This window comes from Eurosta solidaginis, chromosome 5 (genome assembly GCF_040869045.1).
Source record: "Eurosta solidaginis isolate ZX-2024a chromosome 5, ASM4086904v1, whole genome shotgun sequence".
Taxonomy (NCBI): Eukaryota; Metazoa; Arthropoda; class Insecta; order Diptera; family Tephritidae; genus Eurosta; species Eurosta solidaginis.
Genome location: NC_090323.1, coordinates 193,599,149 through 193,619,632, shown reverse-complemented (window position 1 = coordinate 193,619,632; position 20,484 = coordinate 193,599,149). Strand labels below are relative to the sequence as shown.

Sequence of the window (20,484 nt, the reverse complement as noted above, 5' to 3'; positions counted from 1 at the left end):
CGCCCCTCGGCAGTGTTTGGCAAGCACTCCGAGTGATTTCTGCCATGAAGAGCTCTCAGTGAAAACTCGTCTGCCTCGCAGATGCCGTTCGGAGTCGGTGTAGGAAAATTTAAAAAGGAGCACGACGCGAATTGGAAGAGAAGCTCATTTATTTTTTTATTTTTTTTATTTATTTTAGTATACAAAACATGACGTGTTTACTGTATAATATAGCTAAAAATTGAAACTGCTAAACTGTGTTTAATTTATGCTTAATTAACTACTAGAAATTAAGTTAATTTATTTATATACACTGAACTTTTTTATAAATATTATACACAAAGTTTATATAACATAACAAGGACGCCGAAATTGAGCAAAAAGTTCTGAACTTCACATACTGTAATGGGGTTTAATTAACTATAATTTAAACCAACAAAACCTTAATCTTGCGTAAATACACACATTCAATAAATACATACATTATACATATGGATAAATTCGTTTGTTTATAAATTTGAAGATGTTAAGCCTTTTATAACTAAGAGGCAATTTTCTATAGTTTGTAGTAAATTTGTTTTTTTTTTTTTATTTATCTGAAGCTGTCTTAATTGAGTTTTCTTTGTATATTTATTGTAGTAACTATCTAAAAATTTTATTTTTTAAATTTGTAATGTTGTGTAACCGGGTTTGGTTTTTTTGAATATCGGTACTGTGGAAGACTAAAATTTTCTTTTTTCGCATGTAAGACTAGCACAGTTCGAAATTCGCCGGGAAGTCTAACACACTTCACGAACAACTGAAACGTGCTTGTTTTCCAAACGAACAACGAACTTTGCTAGTTCTCCATGCAAATAACGAGCTGTGCTAGTTTTCCACTCAAACATGACCTGTGTTAGTATTCCAAGGGACCAACGATATATAAATTTTGGTTTAAATTTAGAGGCTTATACTATGAACGTTTTGAAGTAGGAGAATCTGGCGACCATGCTGCTTTGCGTTCAAGGAAAGAAAAGATTTATCGTACATGTGGACCTCTACAGCCAGGATATTTTGTTAGTCTTGCATTCTAATACAATTAATACGAAACTTTTTAATAAATGCATTCCTGTTCTAACGATTTCGAAACAAAAAACAAGGTTTTATTGACCACCAGGTGCTTTAACATCAGTTTACGATATTATAAGCTTTCTAAAACAGACCACGGTGCACAGAAAATACTTCAATCATTCCCTTGTTAAAATAGAAAGCGAAAACAGAACGAAATTAGAGTTCAAAAACAAAAGCCTAAACCAAAGCACGTTGGAGCCTAAACGAACCAATCTTGATAAATAAATTTTGTATAATATAATACAAGTCAAGACCGAACCAGTTTAGAAACCACAACCCGAACAAAATCAAAAATGATACTTTTCAAAATGCAGAACTCAACCCGAAAATGAGTTTAAAAAGCGAAAACGAAACAAAAGCCAAAAATAGATTGAAATCCGAGTTGAAAAAACAAAACCTAAACCAGTTTACTTTAAAAACACGAAATCTCAACAAATTTTGTATAACGAAACCGAAGTAAAACTGCAACGCTTTGGAAACCGCACCGAAACAAAATAAGCATTCAACCATAACACTTTGCAAAAAGCGGAACCGAAACCAAAACCGTCACTTATTTTGTAACACGAAAAAGAAGCTAGAACCAAAACTGTTTCCAAAAAGCGAATGGAACTAAAACATAACGAAAACACTCTACAACACTGAACCCGAAAATGTTTTTGAGAAACGAAACGAAAACGATGCACGAAACAGTTTTCAGAACTCAATCGGTAATAAATTTGTTATTGAAAAACTTTACAAAGCAGTAAAATCGTTAACAAAACATCTCGTAAAGCCAACTTTGGAATGAAATGGTAATCTTTTCTTGAAAACAGAAGCCGTAACTATAACAAAACCCGAATACTTTGCGAATTCGAAACTGTAATGCAATTTAAACCAGACCCAGGTCAACACTGAAGCTACTTTTGAAGAATGAAGCCGGATCACTATGCAAACCAGGAAGCAGAATAAACCCGGAATCGAAACTTAAAACAAATCGAAACTAATTTTGAAATACAAAACCGAGGCAAATATTTAAGAACAAAATCAGAACACGAAGCCGTAACGAAGTCCAAATCAGACCGAAATTGAAACAAATTTTACAGAACCAAACCGTAAGACAATGGAAACAGATCGAATCCCGAACTAGTTTTACAGGACGAAACCGATTCACATTGAGACAAAACCAAAATGATTTCTGACGAACGAAACCTGAGCAATTTTGGAAGAACGAAACCTTAAAATTTTACCTAATGGAAGCTGAAATGCTATCGATACCGAAACTTCGTTGAGGAACGAAACCGGAACACTATGCAAAACCCAAGCAAGAATAAAGCGGAAATCGGAACTAAAAGAACACCAAAACAAATTTTGAAGAACGAAACGGAAGACGAAACCACAACGCTTTGCGAATACTAAACCGTAACAAAGCCGGAATCAGAACTAAACCGTAACAAATTTTACCGAACAAAACCGAAAAATAATGGAAACAGAACGAAACCGGAAGTTATTCTGAAGAAAGAAATTAAATACACGAAACCATAACGCAATAAAAACCGAAACCAAAACGAATCCGAAAGAATTTGCAAAATCGAACCGTACCGAAAACTAAAACTTAATACAAAAAACTCAAACACATTGAAAAAACGAAACCAGACTATTTATGTGGATCGAAACCAAAACATCCTGGAAAATCGAATACGTAATGCAACGAAATCACATGAAGGTTATATGGGACTGCTCTTTGACATTTTGAGGCCAGCAGCATCAAGGCGCCAAAATTAACGCACCATGGGATCTGGTATTTGAAGAATACTCGCAAGGTTTTCCACGCTACTGCCGAGGTTCGATGTTTTTTGAAAATTTGGTAAAAATATTTTTGAAATAAATTGTCCCCCCCTGACAACTTCGATATGTTGAGCCAACCTCAGTACAACGGTGGCCGCGCAAATCACTACCTGACGGAATCCCCAATGGTAATGAAGTGAGAATCAAGTGGTAGTGTAGTGCGAACCTTTCAAGGGGTTGTCGGCGCAAATTATAGCTTCTCAAACCAAAAAGTCTACTTCACCTGCCAGTGTGCACATCCTGTTTATTTAGCAAGCAAGGCTCTGCCTCAAGTTCGTCACGGAAGGAGGGTGGCTCGATAACCTATACAATCCAGCGTGGGCGTATCAGTTCGTTCCCACAATGGTCGAGCAAGTACCTTAGTGGTGCTATTTTCCGGAACGTGTCAAAACAATATCCAGAAAGGAACTATGAACATGGATAAAACTACCCAATAAAGCTTCGTAAAGTCTCCTTATTGCTACATACAAGACGATGAAGAATAATAAGGGAATCAGTACTATTGCTATGAGAGATTTTATTAGAGTACTTGCTACTCGTTGAAAACACACACAACGTACAACTCATACAGCATACAACTCATAAAACATACAACTCATACAACACACAACACACACCAGTCACGCATGCATCATTACCTCAAATACCAGTCACTCAATTACACTTAGCACCTAGCACTCATACACTTACACTGCGTACACAATTCAAACGCCGCCCAACCGCATCTGAGCAATTTCGTTTTTGTTGTTGCATTTGCACAGCACTCAGATACCCGACGTCATTTGTCCATTCTTCACATCCATCCAATCGCAACTCAATGTTGTATTGTTGTTTAACGCTAACGCCACTGGTGTTACAACGGTCGGGGAACGTTGCAAATCGCGCGCTGGAAAATAAACTACTGGCCCCGGTGATGGCGCACGATTGCGTTTGATTTTGACTACAGCCGTTGAACCGGTAGCAGAACCCGTTTGTACCAAACGTACATTCTTTAGCGTGCTGTTGTTCGAATCGCTGCCGCCTGTCGTCGCAACCAAATATGTGCCTGTGGTGCTGCGTTGCGTGCCGTGACGTGAAAAACGGACCGATGAGCGATGATTTGTCGTCCCATCGCCGTTGTTCGATATAGAACTCTCGTAATGTATTAGATCGGGTTGGTCGCGGCTGAGGCGGCGGTTGAAAAAAATCAATAAAAATATACGTTTAAATTTTTCACCAAATATAACATAAATTAAAAAATTTGCGCTACTATTAATTGTGACTAGAAGATTGGAGATTTTTGTGAGTGAATGATCGATTTTATGATAGAATGCTTCATCGATATTGACGACAAGCGCCAAAAAGTTGAGTAGAAAAAAAACAATAACAATAAAAATCAACATTGTCGCTAAACCAATTTCACGCTTTTCTGAACGTGATAGACGTTGACGTTCACGATTGGCACGCTTCACTTGACGATATATCAAACAATTTAGTATGGCTAAGGTGAGGAATGGTATAATATAATTTACAATCAAATAACACCAATGTATATATATATTGATGTAGGATTGATTTTGTCGTAGCGGTGAGGGACGTAAACAATGGTAAACGATATCGCTACCCTCAGGTTGATAACTCACTGTCATAACTTCCCAAAAGCGGGGCAAGTTGTAAAGTAATGAGAATATGCAACATATGACAAAATAAATTTTCGCTCTACCGTACGTACAGAGCGCACGCGATTTCAACGGATGACATACGGCAACATAACGTTCCAACGTTACTGTAAACGTCATATAAATGCTAGCCGTTTGCGCTGTCAAACCAATTGGGAATACCGTCGGCGATATGAAAGGATAAATATAATTGTAATAATAAAAGAAATAACCCGAAAATGGATATACGCAAGGTATACCAAAAAGTAACATCGATGTTATAATCAATGTCGTATCACAACGCGCCAAACCAATAAGTAAATAATTAATGCTGGAACGCATTTGAGGACGTGAGAGTATAATCATTGAAATTATATTACCGATAATACCAAATATACCAACTATATTTAACACTACGCCGCATACCCAAAACTCCAAACGCGTATCATCATCAGGATGATAGACATCTTTACACAACACATCACTATTGCTCGACGTATCATTCGCATAGAAATCATGAAATGTAAAGTTTTGTGTCAACTGTGGATAGAATGTGCCAGCGGGCATAATAATATCGGCCGCACTATCCAGTGTGCCCTTTGCGCCACCGCCAAACATGTATGTCGCACTGTCTGTGGGTGCAACATATTCAACGAATACATCATTGCCCGCTTGTATGCTTTGTATGAAATCTTGCAAATTAATTGGTGCTGCATCATAATCATGCGGCGTCGAACTATCAATTGTTATATCGGCGGGTGGAAGTAGTGCTGGTTCTTGCCGCAGCAGATCTTGTAAGCGCAATGTTGATTTCAATTGTTCGAAAAAGTCCGGGTTATGTCCGTGCGTCACATTTGTGGGGTCAGTCATCGGTTGGCGATATTTTTTCACTTATGAAAACGTTCAAAGGCTCGCACTGAATGTGAGCTTTCATGAAAGCTTTTATAATTGTATTTAAGTTTTATCACTCTACAAAAGAGAATTTCGTTAAAAAAATTCTTGTATATCTCGGAGCTTTCAGTCAAGCTTTCACAGCCGTGCAATACTCCTTGAAATGAAAGTATGTACTAAAATATTTTTGTGCTTATTTTGTGTTGTTGTAGTTGTATATCCGTGGCTATTTGTCTCAAATAACTACGCTTATATGCTTCACTGCGCTTCAGTAAGTTGTTTTCCATAAAAAAATTTTACAGAGTTTAAAAGAAAAGGATATATGCATTTTTTACCCACTTTGTTTTGCTTGTCAGACAATTGTGTTTTAAACAATTTCAGAACTATGTCTAGTACTAATTTGTAAAAAAAACACGTTTCAGGTTTTTGTGAAATGTCGCTTTTTCGATTTACTGTTATTGTTTACTTTCTTCAACGAAAGCTTTTATGAAGTTGACAAGATAAGCGTTCATCAATTTCTGGCCCACTTCGATTTATTCATGATTAATTGTGACTAAAATAAATTTCAGAGCTTGGGCACTGGTTTAAGGATAAACGTCTTACTTTTGTTGAATGGTTTCTGTCAACAAGCTTTCATATGTATATATTGCGACTATAACTTTCAAAAAAGCTTTCAGAAATTTTTGAAAAGGTAAAGTTCGTTTTTCCTTTAAACAAGCTATTATTCACTTAAATGAGCTATTCAAGAACAAAATTTTTGGTTTTTTGTTTATAGCAGTTTGTTTATAGTTTATAGTTTTCAAGGGCTTGGAAAGCTCGTTAAAGCTTACTGCTTTTCTAATTTGTTATATAAACCTGTTTTTATTTAAATATCATTAACAAGTTGACCGGAGCTTTAGGAAACTTTACAGATTGTGCGTTGACAAAAGAAAACCAGCAAGAAAGAAAGCTTTTTGAAATTTCTTCGGTTAGTTGGTATACTTTTTTCCAATATTATCAACAAATTTAAGGAAAGCGAGCTTCCCAAGCAGCTTCAGAAAATTTTATAGGTTTTTGTTTGAAAAGAAATAAAAGAAATTGTTGAAACAGAAATAAAAACCTTTTTTGGACTAAAAGCTTGAGTTTTTTGCTATATATCTTTATGGCTTTTTTTTTGTATATTCACATACAGAATTTTTCGAAAAACAAATTTTCATTTTACATGTTTAAGAGTCTACAATAACGCAAAACAGCATTTAGTTGTTAATTTTTTTTGACGTTCCAGTATTCTTGAGAGCTTTAAGCTTTTGCGAAGAGTTGAATGTTTTGTATATAACTCTTTATTTAAAGAATGATATCAATTAAAGAATTTTTAATTAATTTTAATATAGCTTTTGAAAAGTTTTCAATGAAAGCTTTGAAGACAAAGAAAAAAATTACTTCCACCAAAGCTTTCTTCAAGTTTTCAATAAATCGTTCAAGTTAAGTGTGATTAAAAGCACTTCAACACACTCTTTGATTTGTTGAATGCTTATACCTAAATATTAAATAAAGTTGTAAACGTAGAACTTGTTTATACTACTCTAATCTACTTTTATAGAATTAAAGCTTTCGATATATCACAAGCTGCTTGACTTACAACTATGCAATTATTATCAAACTAATATTAGTTGTGCTTCAAAACGAATCAAAAAAATTTGAAATTAAATTTAATTTTATAAAAGCTCTCTTACTTTTACTTAAAGCTCGGTTAACTAAAAGCTTTTTCAAGTTATTTTTATTTTTATTTTTTTGCTTGCGTAAAGTTTCCACAGCGTTGTTTATTTATTTGCATAATTTGTCAACTTCCTCTTTCTTTATAACAAATATTATGCTAATCACTAATATTTTAATAATTTCTCTTAAATATGCTAAGCTTTGCTATGTCAAGCGGCAAACTTTTCCATCATTTATTTTTATAATTTATTCATACCAAATATTTGCTTTAATTTATTCTGGTTGTTTGTTCGAATTTCCTTCTTGCTCTTAACTTTTCAACACATTTTCAAAGTTATTCGGTTATTTAAAATTCCCACAAATGACAATACCAAATTAGCAATTTATTCAATCGTAAATTAAGACATTTCGTATTACATATTTCAAAAATGTAGCGTCCCTCATAATACGCCATTGACGGGCTTTCGTGTACAACAACAATAACAATTGCGATTGTTTGTAGTGATGTACTTCAAATCATATTCCACCTACTGCTCAAATTTTTAACGTCTGACGATTATGATGTTGATGATGATTTGCTTGCTCTCTCCTTGTCGCCTTAAAGTATGTTATAACTATTACAAAAGCTTTCTTAGATTTCACTTATTTTGCTGTCGATAATCGTTGCTCTTTTGTTTGTGGCTGCATCATTTTTGCCTCGATTTATTATATATATATAATTTATATATAATTTATATTTATATATATATACATTCATAAACACATACTTATATATAAAAATCTGTTTTCTCCTTTCCTGCTGTGTGCATCTAACTTTTAACTCATGGGATTTAGTTTTTCTCCCATATTATCTGCTGTTTTGTTGCCAAAAGTTTTTCGCAAAAAAAATTTATTCGCCATCAAAATGTTGCACTCAACTTAATAGTTTTCCATTGTAAAAATTTCAAAAACTGTCAGCCACTTTATGATTTCAAGGATATTTTGTTGTTGTTATGCGTTGGCGTGCTTTATTTTTGTGTATATCCTGCAAATGAAGAAAGAAAGAAAAAGAGAAAACGTGTGTAAAGCTTTAATAAGAATATAAATATAAATTTGAATTTCAAAGCAATTCAAGTAAAAAAACGTTAGACTTTGCGTCATACTTATTCTAATTTATTTTTGTTTAAATGTTCGTAGATTTATCTTCCCACGCCATGTAAAAAGTAAATTGGCACTTAGATATAAAGCAGTTTTTAACAGTTTCGCTTTTCTTGGGTTTTTTGATATAGCAACTACGTTTTGATACGTGGGTGCCATAGAAGTGAAGTTTCAATCTGAAATTGTTACCAGAAAATTTATTGAATATTTCTTTCAACAAACCATTTTGGTGTTTCCAAATTTCTACAAAAAGAGTTGTATTAGTCCTGGATCCTTTGTAACTAATGTCAGCAAAGGTACTTCGTTTTAATCGCTATACTTTGTACATCGCGTAACAGCTAAGGCAAAAACTTGGTAGTTAAGGATAGGTTGAAGTAGCTGCGCGAGGGCGCACTTAGGCGAATTACATTAGGCCCATTACTTTTTCGTTTCACACCATTTTGAAGACTTGATAAAAGCTATTAAGTCCTTGATGTCACGCTGCGCGATCTGGCGCAGATTTTCCAGAAAGCGCGCTCCCAGAAAGCGCTGCCTTGCGTCACTTAGCGGTGGGCAGCTGCAGATGAGGTGAATCACCGTTTTCTGCTCATCATCCGCTTTACAACTCTTGCAGTAACCAAAAACCTTTCTGCTTGCCTACCTATAAGGCAGTGCACAGTTAGTACTCCTTCAAATGTGGAGAATGTATTCCTACTTAGTGAGTAAACGTGACGGCAGCTTTTAGAATCCTATCTTAGCAATTTTTACTTCGATGTACCACACCGCGGTGTTTGTAGCTATCTTTACTCGACTTGATGTGGATTTGCTCCTTTAGCATTGGCCTGCATGTGAGAAGGGATATAACTAAGCATTTTTGAACAGGAAGACTCTGCTTACGAGTTCGTGTGAAATGCGTTTTCTCCGCTGTTCTGCGTTACGGGAACCATGTGAGTTGTACACGAATCTGTTGGGTCATCTCTCGAAGAGATCGGCGACAGTTTAGTGTTAGTTCAGAATTGAACGAGTATTATTATTATTATTACTAGTGCTTCCACTGCGACCTTTTTGTAGATCTATTGTGCATGACCTTTCAGCCTAATTTTGTATCTGGAGGCTTTTGATGTATCTAAGTATCTCTTCAGGCTTTTTACTCCATATCGTATAGGCACTAAGAGTCACACCACCTAGATGGGAGAGTCTCTGCCTAGCCGGAGCGAGGCATTCGCAGAGAATGTGAACCGGCGTTTCATCCTTCAGTTCGCAGAAACGATAAATTTGGATTGAACGAGTAATAGCCAAAAAATTTAATAGCAGCGTGGCTGTCGCTTGCCGATATGTTTGACTGCATGGAGGAGCCTTAGCCTGGCGAGCACAGAACAGAAGCAGAGTACGTGAGCCATCGCTTCCTCCCACATCTGCTATCACTGACTAGGTCTATGGGTCATAGTACCCATTTTGAGTGCACATCCCGTTTCTTTTAGTGTTTGTTAGTTTAAAATCGTAAGACCTGCATGTGATTTTCGACATTTTGCTTTCTTTAAGTCTTGCCCAATCATAGCTCATCCGCTTTTTTATTTCCCTCTATTCGCATATGACCTGAGAAGCAATATGGAGGTATGCCCCGATTGCTTCCAGGGATAGCTTACACTTCAACACACTTTTGGATGTTGTGATATTCGAGATTATAGCCTTAATTGGTGCTTTACTACCAATAAAAAAACTAACGCGTCCACAGTTTAAGCTCTTTTCCTCCAGTGTCTCCACAGCTTTGGTCACGGATAGAAGAACACCACTGTAATTTGGCAGCTTGTGTGATCTGTTTATTATTCCTTCAATTAATTTGGGACCAGTAGTGTACACATGTATCACCTCGCCTGCCCTTTTGGCACCCTCGCGTCAGACGTTAGCTCTATTGTGACACTAAGAGCACCTTTGAGGCTCACGTACGGAGTTAGGTAGTCTATCCATCCAGATATTGATAACGATATACCACTATGATCGTATGGTTTGCACTCAAGTTGCCCCGAGGCACTGAACCTCGTTGCAGTTGTTCAAGCCATGTTCTTTGCCACCAAGCCTACAGGTTGAATGTGCAAAATGGCATACAGTGCAGCCGCCGGGGTTGTTTTCTGGGCTCCCGTAATGCTAAGCATTGATATCCTGCATATTATGTCTAATTTATTGAGGTAGGCTCTTGTTCTTGTGGGTGTCCACCAAACTAGGACTTTATAGTATAGGATAGGCTTTACAATCGCTGTACAACCCCATTGAGAGAGAGACAGAGAGCGCGATAGGCTTCACGTATATCGTAGTATTATTTTACATGCATCAAGTGCCGGTGAGAGCCTTCTGCACTTTCTCCTTCATGTTGAGCTTCCACGACAACTTGTTGTCTACAGTGATACCCAGATGTTTTGTTTAAGGTTTCTCTTGCAGGGTTACCCCTCATCAAGACCATATCCGTCTTCTCCGCGCTGGCGGTCAACCCAATATTAGTTATCCAGATATGTATTTCCGAATCACCTTAGTGAGAGGACATCGATTTTATCATATTACTAATATGAAAAATAATATCGGACTGGATTTTGGCGTTTTTGGGATAATAGTGGAGAAAAGTGGAAACACAATAAAAAAATCCCTTCCGTTTAGTAACCATGTTCGCATATCTCGTTCAATTTACAAAAAAATGCTATATATGGCAACCTTGTAAAAATATCCCTGGAGGAAAAATCCAAGTAAAAGAGCTAGGCATATAGCATCGATTGCGAAATAACTCAAACGTTTTGCGAATGAACATCAAATATTATAAGGTTATTGGGTATCCATAGATGGCAGGCCCATAAATTGGCATATCTCATAAAAAAAGAATTGGCAGATAGGTGACAAATTTGTAAATCATTCTTAGTAGCATAGATTGGAGTAAGTGAACCAAGAATCTGTCATATTACCTATATACTAAAAAAATCCTTGAAAAGTGATAAGCAGCTTTCGAAGTTGTTGTTATGTTGTGTTAACAGTGCTTCGCTCCATTCAATTGGCATGACTACTCACAAATTGTTATCAAAGTCCTCTAATGGGAGTCCAATGAATCTAGCTGTTTCAACAGGGGCGGACCATAGGGAGATTGGTGTTAGAGGAGTAGGTGCCACATTACAATTGCAAAGATGGTTGGTGTCACGTGGGGGCACATCGCATACGAGACATTACGTATGTTCGGGTTGATTCTGGACAAGTAAGAGTTTAACCTGTTACAGTATCCAGAACGAGGTTAGGCCAGGGCAACTCGTGTCTCCCTTGGTAGCGTGCTTTCTTCTTCTCAAAGGTATGATATTGCATATTAATAACAGGGTTCACTGCGCGCGTTCTGGCAAAAGCGTTTACCGATTCTGCGTGGATTTGTTTCAGGGCCTGCTTATGATTGGCTGAGTTTTCGAAGTAGTACCATATTGCGAAAGAATAAGTGAAAAAGGCTTAGGTGGCAACTCTTGATAGAAACGATATTTGTAAATATTTCTTTCAAAACTCGACTCTAAATAGTTGCCCATAACGGTATAACTTTGGTTTCATAATGATATTTTTTATAATCATATAAAAGTGGCAACATTGTGGATAATACATAGTAGCAAATTTATGTGGGAGAGCCTACAATATATCGTGTTTCACTATAAAATCTTCATGAAAATGAGTCAATCCGTTTCCGAGATATCAGCGGACAAACTAAGGAGTAATACCAAAAAATTCAAGTAAGTGGCAACATTCTAAAAACATTCTTTAAATATCTTTTTCCTCTTGTTAGCGAATACAAGAATAGCCTCTTTAAATGTCTAGTTTTCATAAACTATTTTTACGAAATTCAGTTCTTAAAATCTAATAGTGGCAACTCTGTTAAATGGTTTCTTCACTTAAATTTTCATTAGGTTTTTTTTTTGTTTTTAAGCTATTGCATAAATTTTATCGCGGACTTGGCGAATAAATAAAAAAAAAACGTAACGGATATTTGTCAAAAAAGGTTCGAAAAGGCTCGAAAAGGTTCGAAAAGGTTCGTAAAGGTTCGGTGTTAGCAACAGGCCAAATACATAAAATTGGATCTCTATCATAAACAGCGGTGGGCACCACTACATTTACACGGTTACTAAATTGAGAATGTGTTAGTAAACACGAACGCGTAGCGAGCATGAAAGCAAAATCAATTATTTATTTAGTTTGATTTCAATGTTTTAACGGTGAACATGTGTCACACGCACTCTTTGGTACTCTGTTTTAAGCGCGCGTGCGACACTGCCTCACCGTACGACCATCGAAATCAAACTAAAAGAGCTGTCGTTGATTTTCACGAAGTAGCCATTGTGCTATCGTTTATCGTGTACATATATGGTCGCTTACAAGCCAACCTAATAAAACCGCACTGCGTTTTTTTAGCGCACGCAAACAACCGGCGTTTTTTGCCCTAACCCAAATAAGCATGCGTTGCGACAATGTAAAGCATGTGTGCAAACGTCAAATCTAAATGTCACGCAGAACAAAAATTGGAAATCGAGTTAGGTTTTCACGCAGCAAATTCAATTTGAGTTGCTCTCATACAAGTTGTATGTGCATGAGACATTTTTGACAAAAAATGACTTGCGTGCGTTTATATTAGGTTGGCTTGTTAGCAGGTGCTAAACTCACGCCCACCCCTGATCATAAAGTTAAAGTTAAAGTTAAATTTAAAGTTAAGGTTAAAGTTAAAGTTATGGTTAAAGTTAAAGTTAAAGTTAAGGTTAAGGTTAAGGTTAAAGTTAAAGTTAAAGTGAGAGTTAAAGTTAAAGTTAAAGTTAAAGTTAAAGTTAAGATTAAAGTTAAAGTTAAAGTGAATGTTAAAGTTAAAGCGAAAGTTAAATTTAAAGTTAAGGTTAAAAATAAAGTTAAAATTAAAGTTAAAGTTAAGGTTAAAGTTAAAGTTAAAGTTAAAGTTAAAGTCAAAGTCAAAGTTAAAGTTAAAGTTAATGTTAAAGTTAAAGTTAAAGTTAAAGTTAAAGTTAAAGTTAAAGCTAAAGTTAAAGTTAAAGTTAAAGTGAATGTTAAAGTTAAAGCGAAAGTTAAAGTTAAAAATAAAGTTAAAGTTAAAGTGAAAGTTAAAGTTAAAGTTACGGTTAAATTTAAAGTTATGGTTAAAGTTACAGTTAAAGTTAAAGTTAAAGTTAAAGTTAAAGTTAAAGTTAAAGTCAAAGTTAAAGTTAAGGTTAAAGTTAAAGTTAAAGTGAATGTTAAAGTTAAAGCGAAAGTTAAGGTTAAAAATAAAGTTAAAGTTAAAGTTGATTTAAAGTTAAGGTTAAAGTTAAAGTTATGGTTAAAGTTACAGTTAAAGTTAAAGTTAAAGTTAAAGTTAAAGTTAAAGTTAAAGTTGAAGTTAAAGTTAAAGTTAAAGTTAAAGTTAAAGTTAAAGTTAAAGTTAAAGTTAAAGTTAAGGTTAAAGTTAAAGTTAAAGTGAATGTTAAAGTTAAAGCGAAAGTTAAGATTAAAAATAAAGTTAAAGTTAAAGTTGAAGTTAAGGTTAAAGTTAAAGTTAAAGTAAAAGTTAAACTTAAAGTTAAAGTTAAGGTTAAATTTAAAGTTAAACTTAAAGTTAAGGTTAAAATTAAAGTTAAAGTTAAAGTTAAACTTAAAGTTAAACTTAAAGTTAAAGTTAAAGTAAAAGTTACAGTTAAAGTTGAAGTCAAAGTTAAAGTTAAAGTTAACGTTAAGGTTAAAGTTAAAGTTAAATTTAAAGTTAAAGTTACAGTTAAAATTAACGTTAAAGTTAAAGTTAAAGTGAAAGTTAAAGTGAATGTTAAAGTTAAAGTGAAAGTTAAATTTAAAGTTAAAAATAAAGTTAAAGTGAAAGTTAAATATTAACTTCTCATTTATTCAATAAAAGTAAAAAATTTGTTTTCTTATCTTTCACCACGCTTAAAAAGGTTAACTTGAATTAATATCAAAGACAATACTTGAATTAATATCAAAGAAAACAAAATGTTGCATAAATATTATAATTGCATAAGTTGAGATAATATGCAATAGCTTTACCGCGGCAGTCCCCGAGTGCCACACGTCCTTTTTTGATTTTTTTTTTTTTTTTTTTTTGAAGATGTAAAATTTAAATTTAAATTCTCAATGGTAAACTGGCAAACATTTATTAAACTTCCATAGACCGCATAGAAGTTTCACCTCAAAATGTTAAAGAAGAAAAGTTGTACTTAAGTGAAAAAATAGCATCACATTAGTGGGTATGCTTGTGTGATTTTTTATGGTAAATTTTTCTGCATGAAAACGTTTTTGCCCAACTTTTTTTTTTTTACTTTTCATTCTTAATTGGCGCTTTATTGTCTGGCCAAGTTGGCGAAGTTTAACACAGTGCTACAATAATTTCTCCATTGTTTTAAGTGACGTCAGTAAAAAACACTAAGCGAGTTGTAAGTTTTTCTCTCATTCATGCCCTGCTACCACCAGCCATTGTTAATGGAAATTAAGTACGAATGGGAGCATTTTGTACCAATTTAGAAACTACTAGGCAAAGCCAGTGTTACTTTTATTTCCTAGTCATATATAACGCGGACGCAAAGCACAGCTCACAGCAAGCAAGTCCTCGAAGTAAAGCCGTGTTGGTAAGCCCTTTGCTTAGTTCATAGCATAAAACCACTGAGCTCAAATCGCGTTCGAAAGGAAGGCTAAGGCTTTATAACGTAAAGTATTTCGTTAAAGCCCTTGAGAAGAGCTGAAACAAAAACTTAGTACAACCGACTGGAGATGAGTTGCAAACTACAGTGTGCAGGGTCACTCTGTCGCATTTTAATTGCATAGACAAGGAAGACTAAGTTCAGTAATCCACTTACATGCTCGTATGAATAGCATTCCTAAAAAACAAAAAAAAAACAAAAAAAAAAAATGTAAGGCGTGATAACCTCCGAAGAGATCTAAGGCCGAGCTTCTCTTCCAATTTGCGTCGTGCTCCTCTTGATTTTCCCTACAAATTGGCCGGACGGGACCTACATGTTTTATGCCGACTCCGAACGGCATGATGAGTTTTCACTGAGAGCTTTTCATGGCGGAAATACACCCGGAGCCCTTGCCAAACACTGCCGAGGGGCGACCCCGCTTAGAAAATTTGTTTTCTAATTGAAAAACCTTATTTCTAAAATTTTGATGCTGCTTTGCCCGGGGTGCGAACCCAGGGCATACGGTGTGATAGGCGGAGCACGCTACCATCACACCACGGTGGCCACCGTGCATTCCTACCGGGCCTAAAAATATCATTTGCAGTCAATTGGGCCAAGAAGTTGGAACATAGTCTAACACTTAGACCGCCACTGGGCCCGCTGTGTTGCCCTAAAAGAAAAGTTAGTCTCACTGTACCATCTACTGTGAACAAATTATTTTCTGGAGTCAATTCATTTAACTATCGCCCTTATTTCGAAATAAGACGGTTGACCGACAGCAGAGAACCTCCTTCTACTTAGTGCTGGACAGTTGTATGGAAGATGCTGCACTTTTTCCTTCTCCTCAATACATCTGCAGATGCGGTAGTAATTCTAAGATCCAGTGCCTATCTTAGCGGCGTAAGTACTTATCATAGAGTACCCAGTGAAAACCTTAACCAGAGATTAAAACCTTGACATATTCAGCGTGAAAGAGTAATGTGCGTGCTATATCATAGAAAATCCGAACCAGCCTTGATGACTCGCATGTAAGAAGCGCCGACTAAAGCCCTGCTTAAAGTGTTCATACTTGTATGGAGTTTAAAAGAGACCATAGGTTTACCTACCGAATCATTTTCGGAAAGTTGTGTTGTCGATATATGAGTCCAAGGTTTTTAGCGTAGCTTGGCTGTAGTGGGAAAGGATCGCCATTTTGGCATCGCTAGTCCGAGGAGGGTGGAGCCGTGTGTAGAAGTTCACGAAAGTGGGGAAAGCTTCTGACCGCCATTCACCTGGGAATGGCCAGAGCGATTCTTTTGCATGCGGTTCAAGCAGCTCACTACTGCCGGTCGCTTGCGGCCAAGTATCCTCTGGGTGTTTAGCGGTGAGCTAATGTGAAAAGGCGACAACCTGCCTAGGTCACTCTGACATAATCGGTTTAAGGGCTAGCCGGGGGAGATCTCATCGGCAGCGTCTATACACCTCTAGGTGCGGCTGCAAGCGGGCGTCTGTCTTGCAGCAAGCGGCTCGCTATATAAACGTGCAAGTAATATTTTCACCCCCGCTGAGCGGGTTGTGAGCTGGGCTTGGACCCGCCACGTAAAACCATACTCCAATGAAATATAACAACAACCCTCGGATAAATACACTCTCTAATGATGACGACCATGGCAAACGTTTGAAGGACAATGAATTGAGGGCATGCACCGGGAACGTCCGCTCTCTGAATGGGATTGGTGCCGATGCCCGGCTGGTTGATGTCCTCGTCAAAGCAAAATCTAACATCACCGCCAACCAACAAATTCGTTGGACGAAGCAAGGAAGAAAGAAGATCAAAAATATTGACCTCTATTGGAGTGGCCATACGAATAAGCGCAGTTTCGGCGTCGGGTTCGTGGTGGGAGAGAGACTTTGTCGCCAAGTGCTGGCGTTCACGCCTGCGGACGAGCGTCTCGCCGCTATCCGAATAAAAGCAAACTTGTTTAATATATCATTCATCTGCGCCCATGCGCTGACATAGGAGAAAGACGATGAGGTTAAAGACACTTTTTATGAACAATTAAAACGCACATACTAGCGCTGCCCCCGTCATGATATAAAAGTCGTGCTTGGCGACGTTAACGCCAGGGTGAGCAAATAAGGTTTTTTTGGCCCTACAGTCGGAAAGTTCAGCCTACACAATGAAACTTCTCCTAACGGACTGAGGCTGATTGACTTTGCCGGTGCTCGAATCATGGTCATATCCAGCACGAGGTTCATGCATAAAATGATACATCAAGCTACATGGCTGTCTCCTGATCGAAATACTCGCAATCAGATCGATCACGTTGTGATGGATGGACGGCATGCCTCCAGTGTTTTAGATGTGCGCACGATCCGAGGACCTAACATCGACTCGGACCATTATCTGGTTGCAGCTAAAATACGCACCCGCCTCAACGCGACTAAAACCAAGGAACAAAAAACACAAAGAAAGCTAGACGTCGGAAAGCTTCAATCACAACAGACTGCCAATGATTTCGCAACTCGACTCTCACACCTGCTCCCTGAGAGCACAACTCATCCTGAAGGAATACAGGAGCAGTAGGAGCATATCTCCAAAGCACTTTGTACTGCCGCCGAGGAACAAATTGGTTACCGGCGGCCACGAAAAAACAACTGGTACGATGAAGAATGCCGCGTTACAACCGAAAGAAAAGACGCTGCCTACAGGGCTACGTTAAAAGCGAGCGCGACAAGAGGAGTGTGTGAACGCTATCGTGAATTGAAAAGGGAAGCGAGACGCCTTTTCATGAAGAAAAAATCAGAAGCAGAAAGGCGTGAGTGCGAGGAGCTTGAGCTGCTAGCCACCAGGAATAATGCCCGGAAATTTTACAAAAAAGTACGGCGACAGACGGAAGGTTTTAAGACCGGGGCACACTCATGTAGGAACGAAAACGGCGACCATGTAACTGATGTCCAGAGAGTGCTTAGATTGTGGTGGGAATACTTCTCTGCTCTCCTAAATGGATGCAGCAATTCACCGCGCAGAGATGAAGAACCCGATCCCGCAATCGATGATGATGGAACATATGTCCCCCGCCCGATTATGACGAAATTAGAATAGCAATAACCAGATTGAAAAACAACAAGGCCGTGGGCGCTGATGGATTGCCTGCGGAGCTATTCAAGTACGGCGGCGAGGAGTTGGTAAGGCGCATGCAGCAACTTCTTAGCAAAATATGGGCGGACGAGTGGATGCCCGACGGTTGGAATCTAAGTGTTCTTTGCCCAGTCCACAAGAAGGGGGATACTGCAAAATGCACCAAATATCGTGGAATCAGCCTTCTTAATATCGCATATAAGGTCCTTTCAAGTGTATTGTGCGAAAGATTGAAGCCCACCGTTAACGGGCTCATTGGACCTTATCAGTGCGGCTTCAGACCTGGTAAATCTACCATCGACCAGATTTTCATAATGCGCCAAATCTTGGAAAAAACCCGTGAAAAGAGAATCGACACACATCACCTCTTTGTCGACTTTAAAGCCGCCTTCGACAGCACGAAAAGGAGCTGCCTATATGCCGCTATGTCTGAATTTGGTTTCCCCGCAAAACGTATACGGCTGTGCAAAATGACGTTGAGCAACACCATCAGCTCAGTCAGAATTGGGAAGGACCTCTCCGAGCCGTTCGAAACTAAACGAGGTTTCAGACAGGGTGACCCCCTATCGTGCGATTTCTTTAATTTGATGCTGGAGAAAATTATACTAACTGCAGAACTTAACCGCACTGGGACAATATATTATAAAAGCGTGCAATTACTGGCATATGCTGATGACATTGATATCATCGGCCTAAACACACGCGCTGTTAGTTCGGCTTACCCCAAAGTGGAAAAGAAGCGGTAAAGATGGGTTTGATGGTAAATGAGGACAAAACGAAGTACCTGCTGTCATCGAGCAAAGAGTCAGCGCATACGCGCCTTGGCAACCACGCTACTGTTGGCAGCCATAATTTCGAAATAGTAAAAGACTTCGTTTATTTGGGAACATTATCAACACTAGCAACAACATCAGCACTGAAATCCAGCGAAGAATCAATATTGCCAATAAATGCTACTTTGGACTAGGTAGGCAATTGAAAAGTAAAGTCCTCTCTCGGCGAACGAAAATCATACTCTACAAGTCACTTATCGTACCCGTCCTGCTATATGGGGCAGAAGCATGGACCATGACAAGAGCAGATGAAGCGGCTTTGGGAGTGTTCGAGAGAAAAGTTCTTCGAAAGATTTATGTACCTCTACGCGTTGGCGATGGCGAGTACCGAATAAGATTTAATGATGAGCTGTACGAGCTATCCGCAGACATCAACATAGTCCAGCGAATTAAAACGCAGCGGCTGCGCTGGCTAGGCCATGTTATGCGAATGAGTGATGATGCTCCGGCCAAAAAAGTGGACGGCCATAACCGTTGGACGGCCATAACCGTTTAGACGGTTAAGCGCCAATTAAGTAAGTAAGTAAGTCCCAGGTCCGTTGAAAAGATACCACTCGCCACCTTCCCGTCGAGCTAAGAACCATATGTAAATATGTTGATGGTACCCTGAACATTTGCATATTTTTGTGGTGTAGGGAGTGCAATAAGCAGTGGTATTGAAACTATGAATTTGCTGCTCAATATAGTAAGGTGACCACTGCCTTCATTCTTCCAACGTCCAGTTTCTAAAATTCGCAGAGCCACGATAACGGCTATTTCCTTAGCTACCAAATCTAGTGATGGTAGGTGCAGAATAGTGTTGAGTGCCACTGAAGAAGTGGAGACAAGAGCACCGCTAATGTGGAGCTCTGAACTCATTGTGACTTTTTATAAGAGTTTGAGGTTCTTCGCCTTTGTAAGAGCCAAACATCAAATTAGAATAACATATTGTAGATCCAATGTCCTCCTTTAGGAGAAAAGCTTCAGGAGACACCAATTGCAATTTTTTTTCTTAACCAGTTCTGCTTTATTGTCAATCCACAGTAATTTCGTATCCAAAAGGACTACCAGATACTTGTGTTTATCACGGAAAGCTAGGTTTACGCCATCAACCCTGGGCGTGTTCTACCTTATTGTAAAAAATACATACTCAGTTGTTTCCAGATTTGGGTTTAGGTCTGAAATCGTTAGATGTTGAGTACAAATAGGACGATATACTCTAAAACAGATCATTTCCGGCAACTGTACAATAGGAGACCTAGCCAGATCACCCCTGGATCTACAATAGGTCGATGAACCGACATTAGATATACACCCTTTCTTCTAACTGCACGTCCTCTTTCAAGCTGAGGAATCCACTATGAGTGTAACTAGGCAGATCTAGTGTATCATTAATAAGAAAAAAATTGTGTAACTCATGCAGTTGGATCATTAGTCTCTAAGCCTACTCTTCTAATTTATAACTTAGGATATACTTGACAACTTGGAGCTTCCCAAATATGACTTCTGCTACGTCTATATAGATTATGATAAGATGGAGGCTGCAGAACACTACCTACCCTGTCATGATCAAATTACTGATTAGATCTGTGTTCTATGGAAATGCGTGATTAAATTTAATGAGT

The 20,484-nt window shown here is 37.8% G+C and overlaps 1 protein-coding gene and 1 long non-coding RNA gene across 2 annotated transcripts in view; both read right to left on the bottom strand.

The window, feature by feature from the left end:
- Positions 1 to 527: 527 nt before the first annotated feature.
- On the bottom strand, positions 528 to 6,838 carry FMRFaR (FMRFamide Receptor). Its single transcript, XM_067787134.1, has one exon. It carries the CDS (start codon positions 5,418 to 5,420, stop codon positions 3,678 to 3,680), a length of 1,743 nt encoding a protein of 580 aa, XP_067643235.1. The 5' UTR covers positions 5,421 to 6,838; the 3' UTR covers positions 528 to 3,677.
- A 10-nt stretch (positions 6,839 to 6,848) lies between these two features.
- LOC137252008 (uncharacterized) overlaps positions 6,849 to 20,484 on the bottom strand; it is a 197,806-nt gene continuing 184,170 nt past the window's right edge. The window contains exon 3 of the long non-coding RNA XR_010953421.1: positions 6,849 to 8,160. This is a non-coding gene — a long non-coding RNA (uncharacterized lncRNA). The remainder of the gene's footprint in view (positions 8,161 to 20,484) is intronic.

Excerpts from the sequence above, each read along its gene's own strand:
- FMRFaR (XM_067787134.1), bottom strand. The coding sequence starts at position 5,420 with ATGACTGACCCCACAAATGTGACGCACGGACATAACCCGGACTTTTTC.